This window comes from Lepidochelys kempii, chromosome 14, assembly GCF_965140285.1.
Source record: "Lepidochelys kempii isolate rLepKem1 chromosome 14, rLepKem1.hap1, whole genome shotgun sequence".
In the NCBI taxonomy this organism is placed as follows: Eukaryota; Metazoa; Chordata; order Testudines; family Cheloniidae; genus Lepidochelys; species Lepidochelys kempii.
The window spans coordinates 3,359,500-3,374,469 of record NC_136393.1 but is presented as its reverse complement, the minus strand read 5'-3'; the positions used below and the strand labels follow the sequence as shown (position 1 = coordinate 3,374,469).

The following is a 14,970-nucleotide window of genomic DNA, read 5'->3' as shown; positions in this document are numbered from 1 at the left end:
GTTAATAACTAGTACTCCCGGTTAGACACTAGCAGCCATGGCTAGCATGTGGCTCCGGAAGCCCGGCAATGGGAGGCGTTACACACGGTTATAAACAGCCTCTTGGATCCTGACAGTTGATTTAACCGCTAACTGAACCATCTGTTCATCATTTATTACCCCTCTGTAAATGAGCCTTCTCTCCAGGCAGGCCCCCTTCCCAGCTGTGCGGTGCTAGGCGACCCTGCCCAGTGTTTGCCATGTTCACTGGGGCATGAGCTGGGCCACGCTGACCCGGGTGTTTTGGAAGCAATTTGGGCTCAGCAAAGCTTGCCGCTGTTCAGAGCCCCCACAATCGTGGGAACAGTGAGAACCAGAGAGAGGCGCCGGTCTCCAGGCAGGAGTCCCTGAGCAAGGGGCTCTGACCCAGGCTAGGCAGGTCAGACTGGTGTGACGAAGTGGGACTGTTCTTAATGTTTCCTCTGAATAGTGTGGGGGTGCCTCAGTTTCCCCTGTGCAGTTCTTAAGTATCTAGGTGGTGGGGTAAGGGTGTATGATCATTGCAGAGCCCTAGAGGGCAGGTGTGTGCAGGGGTCTGGACACAGAGAATGGCCGACACCCTGTTTCCTGGCAACTGATGGCCTGGGCCCTTCCCCCCTGCAAGGTGAGAGCTAAAGGGTTGGAGAACAAAGGAATCAGGTGACCTCCTGGCCCGGGAAAGGGACAAAGCCCAGAGGAGGAAGGGCTGGAGGGAGTTTCAGTTTGGGGCTGGCTGGGACATGGAGTGAAGTGCAGACGTGGTTGTCTGGCTCACTGCCCCCAAAATGGACCCAGCTGAGGGGTCCTGATCTCTGCACCTACAAGCTCTGTGTTAGATCATGTTCCTGTCGTCTAATAAACCTCTGTTTTACTGGCTGGCTGAGAGTCACGTCTGACTGCGAAGTTGGGGTGCAGGACCCTCTGGCTTCCCCAGGACCCCACCTGGGCGGATTGGCTGTGGGAAGCACACGGAGGGGCAGAGGAGGCTGAATGCTCCGAGGTCAGACCCAGGAAGGTGGAAGCTGTGTGAGCTTTGTGTCCTGCAGACAGGCTGCTCACAGGAAGGCGACTGCTCCAGAGTCCTGACTGGCTTCATGGGGAGCAGTTCCAGAGCATCGCCCAGGGACTCCGTGACAACTGGATCATAATGGTCCCTTCTGGCTTTGGGGCCTGTGAGCCCCCAGGGTAGAAGGCCGGAGGTCACCCTGCTACCTGTTGTGAGCAGCATTTCAGGGACATCCCAACAGAGGGAACGTCCGTGATGCTACAAGACAGCCCCCCTGAAAGCAGCACCACCCAGAGGCTCTTTTTCGGCTGTTTATTTGGAAGTTGGTGTAAGTGGCATTTGTCTCCCGGGCGATGCCTGGGGCCTCTTGGACAAAGAGAAGCAGCTGGTGTCTGTCTGTCCGTCAGGTCCCTGGAAGGAGGAGAGGCGAATGCAATGCATGCTGGGAATTCCCAGTGTCGGGCTGTCCCGTGCTGCAGCATGGGGGGGTCTGAGTGGCTCAGCTGGTTCAGAAGGTGCAGCAGAACCGGGGGAGCCGAGTGGGCCAATTCCTCCTGGGGAACGCTCTGAATTCCCTCAACCAGCTCACTTACCCCCACCGGGGTGCCCTGCCCTAGCACTGCCAGGCTGGGACTCCCACCGTGCCGCCTGCCTTGGCCGGGAGCCGGGATGACTGGCCTGGAGGGACACCCAGAGAGCCAGTGATGGGAGAGCACGTGTGAGTGTCGGGTGGGGACCCGGCTGGTTCCTACGGCGGATCCTGCCAATGCAGACAAGCCCTCCCTGCTCAAAGCCTGGAGTGACAGCGTGTGTCAGACCCTCTTGGGAGCTGGGGGGCGGGTGCACACAGTGGACAACAGAACTAGCTTTAAAAGGGGGGGGTGGAGATTGAATTTTGAAGGGAGACACTCAGGGGCTTGGTTTTCAGTGTCCTCCAAGGGGCGGGACCTCTTCCTTTGCCTGTATCCGCAGGCTCTGACCCTCGCAGCACCCTGAGAGCCCGGCCTGGGGGAGACGTGGCATCGTGGTCGTCCCCCGCCCAGCTCAGAGGGGCCCTGAAGTCGGAAGGGGTGGAGCTGCCCTTGCAGGAACATCTCTGGAAACAATCTCGCTGCTTTAATTCACTTCTATCTAGGAACCCCTCCACCCCCAGCTTTGTGAGTTCAGCGGTTCTCTGCGCGGGGCACAGGCCGCCCCCTCCGGGGTCCAGGCCCAGCGCGGCAGGCTCCGGGGGTCACGCTGAGCAGCCAGTCCCCAGCACCTTTCCACCTGGCTACTTCCTGACCTTGATCAGCGAGTGGTAGACGGGCTTGACAATCAGGTGCAGGTGCAGGGAGTTGTCGATCAGGTACTCGGAGGTGCGCTTCTGCAGGTCGGCGTGTGCCAGGAAATCGGCCAGCTCGTCCGTGCTCTGGTGGAAGCTGTAGGCGTGTTTCACGAAGATTCGCCCCTGCTGCCGCACCCCCACCAGGACGGTCTTCTGGAAGCTGACGCCCGCGAAGTCGGAGCTGGTCATAGCCGGGGTGATCACCAGCCGGGGCCGCCCGTCCTCGATCCGGATGGACTGGATGGCTCCGGAGACAGAGTCCGCGTAGACGGGGCGCAGGCTGACGGGCAGCCAGCGCGGGGAGAAGAGGACATTCCAGGTCACCCGCTTGCTGGCGTCGTGGTTGCTGGGGCCCAGCTGCGTTTGGAAGCTGGTGCTGCGGTCATCGCGGGCCGGGTTGCTGATGACCCACGGGGCGCCCCAGGAGCCGGAGAGGTAGTTGCGGGGCAGGAACATGCTGCAGTTGACGTCGAAGTACTTGGCGAAGTGGAGGGGGGAGGCGGAGTGGAACTGGAAGGCCTGGAAGAGCAGGTCCTGGATGGCGCCGTAGTGACGCACCATCACCGCCGACTGCTTCTGCAGGTGGAAGAGGTGGCCGGGGGGGATCATGGCGTAGCGGATGGAGCGCAGCAGCTGCAGCGTCACGGGGGCTTCGGGCTGCTTGCGGCCCACCCACTCCTCGACGGCGGTGTACAGCTCCAGCTCGCTGTGCAGCACCAGGTCGGAGCGCTTCAGCAGCAGCCCCAGCAGCTCTGCGCTCGCCGCGGCCCACTCGGCGCCGCCCAGGACGGCCGAGAGGTTCCAGGCCAGGAACTGCAGGCAGCTCTCCTGCAGACCCACATCCCCGATCTTCACCGCATAGTGATACCAGCCGACCACGTGGCCCTGGCTGGACTCGCTGGCCAGGTGGCTCTTCATGTACTCGGCCACCCCGCGCTGGAGCGTGGAGACGCGATATTTGCTAGCGAGCCGGTGCAGAGGGATGGCCTGGTGCAACAGGATGGAGATCTCCCCGCAGTACAGGTACCTGGGCGCAAAGAGTGACCCAACACCCCCAGCATTAGCTCTCCCCACACCGAACTGGGAAGGGCAGCTCTGCCGGTGCCCCTCACTCCCGACCCACAGCCCCTGCTGTCCCAGCCCTGGATCCCCCCCACCCCAGCTCTGCCGGTGCCCCTCCGTCCCGACCCACAGCCCCTGCTATCCCAGCCCTGGATCCCCCCCACCCCAGCTCTGCCGGTGCCCCTCAGTCCTGACCCACAGCCCCTGCTATCCCAACCCTGGGTCCCCCCCACCCCAGCTCTGCCGGTGCCCCTCAGTCCCGACCCACAGCCCCTGCTATCCCAGCCTTAGGTCTCTTTGGCATAATCTCTGATCTTTTAATAAACTATCGGTGTGGTCTGGGGTATCTCTGCCCAGCTCCCTGGCAGCGTGGGCCCTGTAGCCCTGATGCCCTCCCTCCCTCTCTCTTCTCTCAGCCCCTCTGCCAGTATTTTCCTGGCTCATTTTGTGGCTGGCATAGAGCTTGTCCGGCTCTCCCTGTGCCCAGCCTCTCCCCAGCTGGGGGAGGAGATTCCCCCCACCCCACCTGCCCAGGGCAATCAGAGCCCCCCCTACACACACACCTGATGAACTTCTCGAAGAGCGCGGCGCTGTCGGCCGGCTCGTACAGCGTCACTGCGGTCTGGTTGTGCAGGAGGTGCTCGAAGGCTGCGCTCTGCAGGGTCAGGAGCAGCTGGTGGGCGTGGAAGACCTTGACCTCGTCGGAGCCGGGGGTGCGCACCCGCAGCAGGGTGTCGCTGGCGTTGCCGTTCTGCAGCAGCTCCTGCAGCCGGTGGATCAGCGCCTGCGAGTGGTTCATGGTGGCCCCGGCGGCCTCGCCGCTGAGATCCGCTTTCTGGGCTGTGCGGGGGGACAGACCCGCTGAACTGCGGGGTCAGGGGCACGCGGGGCGCTCTTGGAGAGCGCGTGCCAGGCCAGCCTGTGGCGATGGCTGGCGGGGGCTGGGAACGGCACCGGGGGCTGGGGGAGGACGGGCACAGGGAATGAGGAGGGGTTGTGGGCACAGTAGTGGAGGTGATGGGGGTGCTGCGGGCCCCCGACACAAAGTGCTGTAACCCACAGCCTCTCTGCACAGCTCGCAAAGGGCTCACGGCCCCCTGGCCCAGCCCCTCTGCGGCTCCCTCAGGTGAGACACAAACACCCCCAAGTCAGGCCCGGAAGAGACCCGGGAGTTCATCCAGCCGTTCCCCAGCCCTGAAAGACTCAGCCCGCACCCCCCTGGTGCCCTGAGAGGAACGACAAAGAGCCATCTGTGACGAAGTGGGACTGTTCTTAATGTTTCCTCTGAATAGTGTGGGGGTGCCTCAGTTTCCCCTAGGCAGTTCTTAAGTGTCTAGGTGGTGGGGTAAGGGTGTATGATCGTTGCAGAGCCCTAGAGGGCAGGTGTGCGCAGGGGTCTGGACACAGAGAATGGCCGACACCCTGTTTCCTGGCAACTGATGGCCTGGGCCCTTCCCCCCCTGCAAGGTGAGAGCTAAAGGGTTGGAGAACAAAGGAATCAGGTGACCTCCTGGCCCGGGAAAGGGACAAAGCCCAGAGGAGGAGGGGCTGGAGGGAGTTTCAATTTGGGGCTGGCTGGGACATGGAGTGAAGTGCAGACAGGGTTGCCTGGCTCACTGCCCCCCAAAATGGACCTGGCTGAGGGTCCTGTTCTCTGCACCCACAAGCTCTGTGTTAGACCATGTTCCTGTCGTCTAATAAACCTCTGTGTTACTGGCTGGCTGAGAGTCACGTCTGACTGTGGAGTTGGGGGGCAGGACCCTCTGGCTTCCCCAGGACCCCGCCTGGGCGGACTCACTGTGGGAAGCGCACGGAGGGGCAGAGGATGCTGAATGCTCCGAGTTCAGACCCAGGAAGGTGGAAGCTGTGTGAGCTGTGTGTCCTGAAGACAGGCTGCTCACAGAAAGGCGACTACCCCAGAGTCCTGACTGGCTTCATGGGGAGCAGTTCCAGAGCATCGCCCGGGGACTCCGTGACACCATCATGACCCGTTCCATTCCTGGGCTTGGCCTGGGTCCCAGCTGGCTCTGATCGCAGGCCCTGATGCGGGTGTCGATAAGGGGGTCTCTCATGGGGCAGTGGGAGGAGAAACCCGCCCTGGGACATTATCATCTTGCTGCGGATTCGTTCTCCCCCTGAGGGCTGAAGGGCGCCTGGCTCCGAAACAGCGCCTAGAAGATCAGAGTAACTTGTGCGCAGGAGGGCAGGATCCGAGCCCTGGCCCAGGGACACGCTGCTCCGCACCCAAGCGGGGCTAGCTCAGGCCAGCGCAGGGCTGGCAGCTGGCTGGGAAATTCCAGGCCCGGTAGCCAGAGGCTACTCGACTCAGGGGCTTCGGTTCCGCTCCCTGCCCCACAGCTGAGCCCTTCTCCTGGGTGGCCCACTTGAGCCGCTGGGAACCCCCTTGAAAGAAGAAACGGCTTAAGCAGCTGGCCTGTTCCCAGAGGCCCCCAGTCTCTCGCGTTTGGCCACTGGCTCACTGGCCACCCACCCCGTGGAGCGACTGGGAGCACGGCACACACTTCGGCTGCCCCCCAGTGCCGGCTGTCCAGGGTGCCGGGGCAGCCCAGAAGCCTGCTCCCCCAGAGGTGATCCCAGCTAATGGGGGAGGTTCCCCAGGCCCTGGCTACCAGAGCAGCTATTTGCTAAGCCCAAGGAGCTGGCTCCCAGCCACCCTGACTCTGATTCGCAGCCTGTCATTAACTCAATGAAAACGCTGCCACTTCGCTAAGGGGATGAATTAAACCCAGCTGCCGAGCCAAGTTTCACTTCACTGCTTTCCAGCAACTTCCTGCTCCTGCTGCCCAGCCAGGAACGGAGGAAATGCTGGGCCGGGGGGAGGAATCGCTTCTTCAAGGGACAGCGCCCAGAGCTGCCACTTCTGGCAAACTCGCGCTGTTTGTGGATCCGTCCCGAAAAGCCAGCGGCGACTGGGTTTGTGACTATTATCCGGAGAGCAGGAAATGCCCCCAACTTGGGCATGGCCGCTGAGCACCAACAGCAGGGCCTGTCACTTCTTTTGGATTCGCTCCCTCTGCCTGGCACCCAGCCCCGTGGCACTGGCCTATGTGGCAGGCACGATTGCCTCAACTTCTCTGGAGCCGGAGCCGCTTGCATCCGCTGTGAATTTGGCCCGCTATTATAGCTCTTAAATCCACATGGTGGGCGGTTATCCTGCGGATTACCCTTCCCCGCACAGACGAGCTCCCCACTAAGCCCAACAGGGTGGGGATTAGCAACTTGCTTGCAAGCCAGGCCGGGGGGGTGGGAGGCTGTTCTCGTCCCACTGCAGCTCGGGGCCAGGCCGCTCCGTCCTGGGGTGGATTCGCCGCGCCAATGGGCCTAGCTGGGATGCTAGCACCCCAGGGCGCCATCGGGGCAGGCTCTTGGCTGAGAGCTGAATGGCCCAAGTTGCAACTTCAAGGTCAAGGTGGATGCCCCAGGCTCCGGCTGCTCTGTGGACCCAGAGCAGGCTTGGCTGTGCAGAGCTGCCAGCCCAGCCGCTTTCCCTTCCCCAGAGCGATCTGCTTTGCCCCACCCCGGCCCCCCGCCCCCCATCAGTCCCCGGCGCTGCCCCCACTGCTCAGCGGCCTGGCGCCCTCCCTTACCTGCTTGGACGGGGAGTAAGAGCAGCAGCAAGGTGGCCCAGCTGCAGCCCCCTTGCCGGGGCACGGCCGGCCTGGCCCCCAGCAGCCCAGCCATGGCTCTGCCAGCACCCGGCAAAGGGAATCAGCCCTGCACTGAGCGGGTGATGTGCCTCCCTGACTCTTTATGTAGGACACTGACCCTCCCAGCCCCGCGCCATTGATTGGTGGAAACGGACAACAGCTGTTACCAAGGAAACCACTTCAGATGGTGAATTGAGTCCCTTTCAGCACGGTGGCGTGCCCGCCCGCTGGCAGCTTGTCCCCGGGGTGGCTGGGGCGCCCTGGGCACCCCGCCAGCACCAGGCAGCCTGCGCTGAAGGAGCGCGGGCCATGAAATGCCCACACGTGTTCCCACTTGATTCCGCTCTGTGCGCTTGCCAGGCGTGGGCACGGCTTGCCCGGGCAGCCCCGCAGGCTTGGAGGGGCCAGTGACCGTCTGCACCAGGGTCACGGGGCAGCGGCCCCATCGGAGTCTGCAGAGTCGCTCCGGATTTACAGCGGGGTCACGGGGACTCAGCCCCCTTGGAGTCAGTAGCCTCACTCGTGAGTTACACTGGTGTCAGAGGAATTGGCCCCCCTTGGATTCAGTAGCATTGCTCCTGATTTATACCATGGTCAGAAGGAATCGGCCCCAGCAGAGTCAGCAGAGTCGCTCCAGAGTTACACCAGGGTCAGGAATTGGACCCCCATGGCGGCTGAATGTTTGCACTGTGCCCAGCACACTGGTGTCGCACGGCACTCGCCTTCCCAGGCCCGGGTAGAAAAGGGCCCGGGACGTGCAGACGGGTCTCCTCACTGCGCACCTGGGAGAGGGGTGTGATGGATGCCACGGCGGCCTGATGCCAGCCTGCCCGGGTGATGGGCCACTAGCTGCTGACACAAGGTGCTTTGCCGTTCCTGTGAGCGTGTCCTGCCAGAGCGGCTGGCAAGCGCAGCGGGTCCATCGCTCGGCCCAGGCTGCCGGGACATGGATCACATCTCGGGGCTGGCGCCGGCAGCCGTCATGGCACTGCTTTCTCCCTGGCATTGTGGGGGGGGGGCGTTTTGGTGGCTAATTTGAAAGTCCAGCTTTCTCTCAGTCTGGCTCCGGCTCACCAGATGTCTACAGAGCTCTGACAACGGCCAGCTCCACTCCAGTGCCCAGGAGACCCCACACCACTCAGCTCCCACCTCGCCCGCAGCCCCCTTCGCTCCCTCCACCCCTCATGGCTAACTGTCCCCCTCTGCTGCGCCCTGGGAGACCCACCAGCCAGGCACCTGGGTCTCCACCGTTTAGCCCTCTCCCTGCCGTCTGGGGCAATGGGGCAGGCCCCTTCTTGCCGTACCTTGCCTGCAGAGCAGTGAGTGCCCTGTGAGTGCCAGGTAACGAGTAGATACCAATTTACCCGGTGGGGCTGCGAGCTGAGCAGGGAGAGGGGCTTGGGGGCCACCTGGCCCCTTCCGTTCCTACTTAGTTATGTGTATTACGGGAGCAAACTGAGACTGAGGTCCCGTTGTGCCAGACACTGCCCCCAAACTGAGCTCTCAGCCTGAACCAAGATGGGAAGTAGAGAGTCATCGATTCCGGGGCCAGACGGGACCGTTGTGATCATCTCGTCTGACCCCCTGCAGACCTGCCCCACAACAATCCCTAGGGCAGAGCTTTGAGAAACACATCCCATCTTCATTGCAAAATTGCCCGTGATGGTGAATTGACCGGGCCCCCTTGCAGAAATTGCTCCAGTGGTTAATTATTCTCATCATTAAAAATGTCTGCCTTATTCCCAGGCTGACTGTGTCTAGCTTCAGCGTCCAGCCGCTGGATGGGGTGAGTGTCACGGAGTGTGGGGGAGTCCAGGCCCTGCACCCCTCTTCCTGGGATCCACTGAGACTCTCAGCCAGCCAGTAAAATAGAAGGTTTATTGGACAACAGGAACACAGTCCAAAAACAGAGCTTGTGGGTACAACCAGGACCCCTCAATCACGTCCTTCTGGGGGAGCAGGGAGCTTAGACCCCAGCCCTGGGGTTCCCTGTGTTCCTCCACCCAGCCCCAAACTGAAACTAAACTCACCCAGCAGGTTCCCTGCTGCAGCCTCTGTTCACATTCCTGGGCAGAGGTGTCACCTCCCCCTCCCCCTCCTGGCTCAGGTGACAGGTTCTCAGGTCTCCCCTCCCCAGGGCACATTCCCAGGTCAACACTCCCCCCTCCCTGCTGAGTCACATCGTCACATCTCTCCCCCCTTTGAGACTGAACTGAGCGGGGTCACGCTGACCAGTGACCTGGGGAAGTTCGGGGCCCCCTCTCCGGGACAGCGCATCCGCTATCAGGTTGGCACTTCCCTTCACGTGGACCACGTCCATGTCGTAATCCTGCAGGAGCAGGCTCCATCTCAGGAGTTTGGCGTTGGCTCCTTTCATCTGGTGCAGCCAGGTCAGGGGAGAGTGGTCGGTGTAGACGGTGAAGTGCCGCCCGAAGAGATAGGGTTCTAGTTTCTTGAGGGCCCACACCATGGCCAGGCACTCCTTCTCGATGGCCGCGTAGTGTTGCTCCCGGGTTAGCAACTTCTTGCTCAGGTACACGATGGGGTGTCTCTCCCCCTTTTCATCCTCCTGCATTAACACCGCCCCCAGTCCCGTGTCTGAGGCGTCGGTGAACACCACAAAGGGCTTGTCAAAGTCTGGGTTTGCCAGAACTGGGCCACTGACCAGAGCCTTCTTCAGCGCCCGGAAAGCCACCTGGCACTGTTCGGTCCAGACCACCTTGTCTGGCTTCCCCTTCTTGCATAGCTCCGTGATGGGGGTGGCGATGGCGCTAAAGTGGGGCACAAATCTTCGGTAGTATCCTGCCATCCCAATAAAGGCTTGGACCTGCTTTTTGGTGTGGGGAGCGGGCCAGTCTCTGATCACCTCCACCTTGGCTGGTTCCGGCTTTAGGCGGCCGCTCCCCACCCGATGGCCCAGGTAAGATACTTCCGCCATCCCCACCTTGCACTTCTCCGCTTTTACAGTCAGCCCAGCCCCCTGGAGTCGGTCCAGCACTTGTCTAACCTGGGACACGTGGTCCTCCCAGGTCTGGCTAAAGACACAGATGTCATCAATATACGCCACGGCAAAACTCTCCATTCCCCTCAGGAGCTGGTCCACCAGGCGCTGGAAGGTGGCCGGTGCTCCCTTGAGGCCGAAAGGCAGGGTCAGGAACTCATAGAGCCCCAGAGGGGTGATAAAGGCCGATTTCAGTCGGGCATCTGCATCCAGCGGCACTTGCCAGTAGCCCTTTGTAAGGTCCATGGTGGTGAGGTACCGAGCTCCTCCCAGCTTGTCTAGGAGCTCGTCCGGCCTGGGCATGGGGTAGGCATCAGATACAGTGATGGCATTGAGCTTCCGATAGTCCACACAGAACCGGACCGACCCGTCCTTTTTGGGGACCAGCACCACCGGCGAGGCCCAAGGGCTGGCAGATGGCTGGATCACCCCCAAAGCCAGCATGTCCCGGACCTCTCTTTCCAGGTCCTGAGCAGTTTTCCCTGTGACTCGGAAGGGGGAGCATCTTATCGGCGGGTGCGACCCTGTCTGCACCCGGTGGACAGTCAGATTAGTGCGTCCAGGCTGGTTGGAAAACAGCTGTCGGTACGGATGCAGCACCTCCCTGACCTCAGCTTGCTGGGCAGGGGTTAGCTGATCCGAGAGGGGAATTGTTTCCAGGGGGAAACCAGCTCTGGTCCCAGGGAATAGATCTACTAAAGGGTCATCTCCCTGCTCTTCCCACTGTCCACACACGGCCAACACCACATTCCCCCTGGCATAATATGGCTTCATCATATTCACATGGTACACCCGGCGGTGGTGCGCCCGGTTTGACAGCTCCACCACATAGTTTACCTCATTGAGCTGCTTGACGACCTTGAAAGGGCCCTCCCAGGCGGCCTGTAGTTTGTTCTTTCTCACTGGGATGAGAACCATCACCTGATCCCTGGTGGCGTGCGGTCATACCAGACCTTCTGCTTCCTCTGGGCTCTGGCCAGATTCTCCCTGGCCAGGCCCATGAGTTCAGCCAGTCTCTCTCGGAAGATCAGGACATACTCCACCACTGACTCTCCATCGGGAGTGGCCTTCCCCTCCCACTCGTCTCTCATCAGGTCCAGGGGGCCCCTCACCCTCCTGCCATATAACAGTTCGAAAGGCGAAAATCCGGTAGACTCCTGGGGCACCTCCCTGTATGCGAACAGCAGGTGAGGTAAGTACTTGTCCCAATCCTGCGGGTGCTGGTTCATAAAGGTTTTCAGCATCATCTTTAGCGTCCCGTTAAACCTCTCCACCAGCCCATTGGACTGGGGGTGATAAGCTGAGGCCCAGTCGTGCCGGACCCCACATTTCTCCCACAAGCACCGGAGCAGGGCCGACATGAAGTTGGAGCCTTGGTCTGTCAAGACTTCCTTGGGGAACCCCACTCGGCTGAAAATGGTCAGGAGCGCATCGGCCACGGTGTCTGCTTCAATGGAAGCTAAGGGCACTGCCTCGGGGTGGCGGGTGGCAAAATCTACCACCACCAGAATGTATTTCTTCCCCGACCGGGTCGTCTTGCTGAGAGGCCCCACGATGTCCATGGCCACCTTCTGGAAAGGCTCCTCTATGATGGGCAAAGGTCTCAAAGCCGCTTTCCCCTTGTCCCGGGCCTTCCCCACCCTCTGACAGGGGTCACAGGATCGGCAATACTGCCGGACCGTGGTAAAGACCCCGGGCCAGTAAAAGTTCTGTAGCAACCTCTGCCGGGTGCGCCGGATTCCCTGGTGCCCTGCGAGGGGGATGTCATGGGCCAGGTACAGGAGCCTGCGGCGATACTTCTGGGGGACCACCAGCTGCCTCCTGATCCCACAGGACTCTACTTCCCTTGTGGGAGCCCATTCTCGGTACAGGAACCCCTTCTCCCACAGGAACCTCTCCTGGCAGCCTCTCCTCATGGTCCGTCCCACACTGAGGTCGGCCAGGTCCCTGAGCTTCCGCAAGGAGGGATCTTTCCTCAACTCGGCCTGGAACTCAGCGGCTGGGGAAGGGATGGGGCCCGGTTCCCTCTCGCTGGCCAGGTCCGAGGCCTCCGCCTCTCTGAGCCGTGCCCCTCGGCCCTCCCTCCCCACCAGGGTAGGGTCCTGCGCCTCCGGTGTGATACCCTCCCCGAGGTCAGGGCGCAGTGCCCCTCGCCGGCTCTGGCTACGCGTCACAACCAGGGCGGCCTGGGGCTTGCTTGGCCAGTCCTCTAGGTCTCCCCCCATCAAAACTTCAGTGGGCAAATGGTGGTGTACCCCCACATCCTTGGGGCCCTCCTTGGCCCCCCATTTCAGGTGTACCCTTGCCACGGGCACCTTAAATGGGGTCCCGCCCACCCCTGTCAGGGTCAGATAGGTGTTGGGCACCACCCGATCTGGGGCCACCACCTCGGGCCGGGCCAGCGTCACCTCCGCGCCCGTATCCCAGTATCCATTGACCTTCCTCCCATCCACCTCCAGGGGAACAAGGCACTCTCTCCGGAGGGACAGCCCCGCGCCCACCCTGTAAACTGAGCACCCTGAGTCCAGAGCCTCCAGCCCTCTGGTGGAGCTGGCCTGGGGTACTCTTCCCTCCGGGGCAGGTGGTAAACTGGTAGGCCCCCTTTCCTGGGTCGTCTGCCCCTCGTCCAGCTGGGTCCCTACCCAGTTAACCCTGGGTAGGTTGGGTCTGCTCAGTTTGTCCCTGAGCCCGGGGCACTGGGACCGTACGTGGCCTCTCTGGCCACAGTGATAGCAGCTCAGGTCACGTTGGTCCCCTCGAGCGGGTCGGAGGGGCCCGACACCAGGCGTTCCCCTTGGGAGGGGGTTCTCCCTATTTCCCCGCTGGGAGGCCCCCTGGTGACTCTCTCTCTGCATCGGGGGGGGCCTGTTCTTTTGGGACTCCTCCCGGCTACCCCCTGACCGACTGTTCACAAACTCGTCGGCCAGCTGCCCTGCGTGCTGGGGGTTCTCGAGCTTTTTGTCCACCAGCCACAGCCTCAGGTCGGACGGGCACTGTTCATACAGTTGCTCCAGTACGATTAGGTCCAGCAGGTCCTCTTTAGCTCGGGCCCCAGCTGTCCACTTGCGGGCATACCCCTGCATCCGGTTGGCCAGTTGTAGGTAGGTGACCTCAGGCGTTTTACGCTGACTCCGGAACCTTCTCCGGTACATCTCGGGGCTCAGCCCAAACTCACGGAGCAGGGCCTGTTTGAACAGTTCATAGTCCCCTGCCTCCGCCCCTGTCATTCGGCTGTACACCTCCACGGCTTTGGGGTCCAGTAAGGGGGTGAGGAACTGGAGCCTGTCTGCAGGGTCAACCCTGTGCAGCTCGCAGGCATTCTCAAAGGCCGTCAGGAAGCTATCTATGTCCTCCCCCTCCTTCCGCTGGGCCAGGAAGCACTTATCAAAGTTCCTTGCAGTCTTGGGTCCCCCCGCACTCACCGCAGCCGCAGCCGGGGCCCCACTGCTCCTCAGCCTGGCCAGCTCCAGTTCATGCTGTCTTTGTTTCTCCTTCTCCTCCTGCTCATGTTGACGTTGTTTCTCCTTCTCCTCCTGCTCATGTTGACGTTGTTTTTCATGATCCTCCAGCTCCCTCATTTTCATCTCCCTCTCCCATTCCAGCCGCATCCGCTCCAGGGATGGGGAGCTCCGCCGGGAGGATCCCCTGCTGGGTGCCGGGGTCAGGGTGCCCTCGGTATTCGCCGGGCTTCCCCCAACCCCTCCCCCGGACATAGGTAGGAAGGGTCTCGGGATGTCCTCAGCAGCAGTCTGACCCCTCCCAGCCCGGTCAGGCCCCAGGGCCCATGCTGCGTCTGCCGGGCGGCTTCCCTCAGGGACAGGGATCGGGTCATCCAAGCGATCCCTCTCCTCCAGCTGGGCAATCAGCTGTTCCTTGGTGGACCTCCCGATGCGCAGCCCCCTCTGCCTGCACAGCTCCACCAGGTCGCTCTTCAGGCGTTTAGCGTACATCTCCCTGCTGGCCCCTCGCAGGCCGGGCAGCTTCCCACGGTTTCCAGGAAAAGCCCCTCGTGTGCCAGTCCTTCTCGAGGTCACCACCTCTTTGCCAGGGTCGAGCTGCAGATTCCTCCGCCCCTGGGACCGCTCGCTGCAATCCCCCGGGGGACCCTGTTACTGCAAAAGTCTTTCTCTCTGGTCACACATTCCCAGGGGTTAACCGCCCCCCGAAACCGTCTCTCTCTGAATCTTCAGCACGCCTGGTCCCCGTCAATTCCCCTTCGTTTTACTGCTCCCCAGTCACTTACTGCAGGAGGCGCCGTTCACGGGGTGCAGTAGATCCCACCGCTGCCACCAGTTGTCACGGAGTGTGGGGGAGTCCAGGCCCTGCACCCCTCTTCCTGGGATCCACTGAGACTCTCAGCCAGCCAGTAAAACAGAAGGTTTATTGGACAACAGGAACACAGTCCAAAAACAGAGCTTGTGGGTACAACCAGGACCCCTCAATCACGTCCTTCTGGGGGAGCAGGGAGCTTAGACCCCAGCCCTGGGGTTCCCTGTGTTCCTCCACCCAGCCCCAAACTGAAACTAAACTCACCCAGCAGGTTCCCTGCTGCAGCCCCTGTTCACATTCCTGGGCAGAGGTGTCACCTCCCCCTCCCCCTCCTGGCTCAGGTGACAGGTTCTCAGGTCTCCCATCCCCAGGGCACATTCCCAGGTCAACACTCCCCCCTCCCTGCTGAGTCACATCGTCACAGTGAGACCTTCCTCTGCTAGACTGAAGAGCCAGTTATCAAAGTTCCCCAGGTCGGTAACTCCAGACTGGGATCCAGTCCCCCCTGGACCATCCCATTATTAAGCTAAATAGACTTGATCTCCTCGGGTCTGTCACGAGAAGACAGGTTTTCAAACCCTTTGATCATTCTCGTGGCTCTTCTCTGACCCATCTCCGA

At 61.6% G+C, this 14,970-nt stretch overlaps 1 protein-coding gene across 2 annotated transcripts; it reads right to left on the bottom strand.

The window, feature by feature from the left end:
* Window positions 1-1,334: 1,334 nt before the first annotated feature.
* Window positions 1,335-7,141, bottom strand: BTBD17 (BTB domain containing 17). Of its 2 annotated transcripts, XM_073310900.2 has the most exons (4): window positions 7,022-7,141; window positions 3,977-4,253; window positions 2,310-3,378; window positions 1,335-1,435 (listed from the first exon to the last, which is right to left on the bottom strand). In XM_073310900.2, the coding sequence occupies exons 1-4, from the start codon at window positions 7,113-7,115 to the stop codon at window positions 1,337-1,339; spliced, it is 1,539 nt and encodes a 512-aa protein (XP_073167001.2). In that variant the 5' UTR covers window positions 7,116-7,141; the 3' UTR covers window positions 1,335-1,336. The 2 variants fall into 2 exon arrangements, with proteins under 2 accessions (XP_073167001.2, XP_073167002.2); XM_073310901.2 differs by having other exon boundaries at window positions 1,348-3,378.
* Between the last annotated feature and the right edge of the window lie 7,829 nt (window positions 7,142-14,970).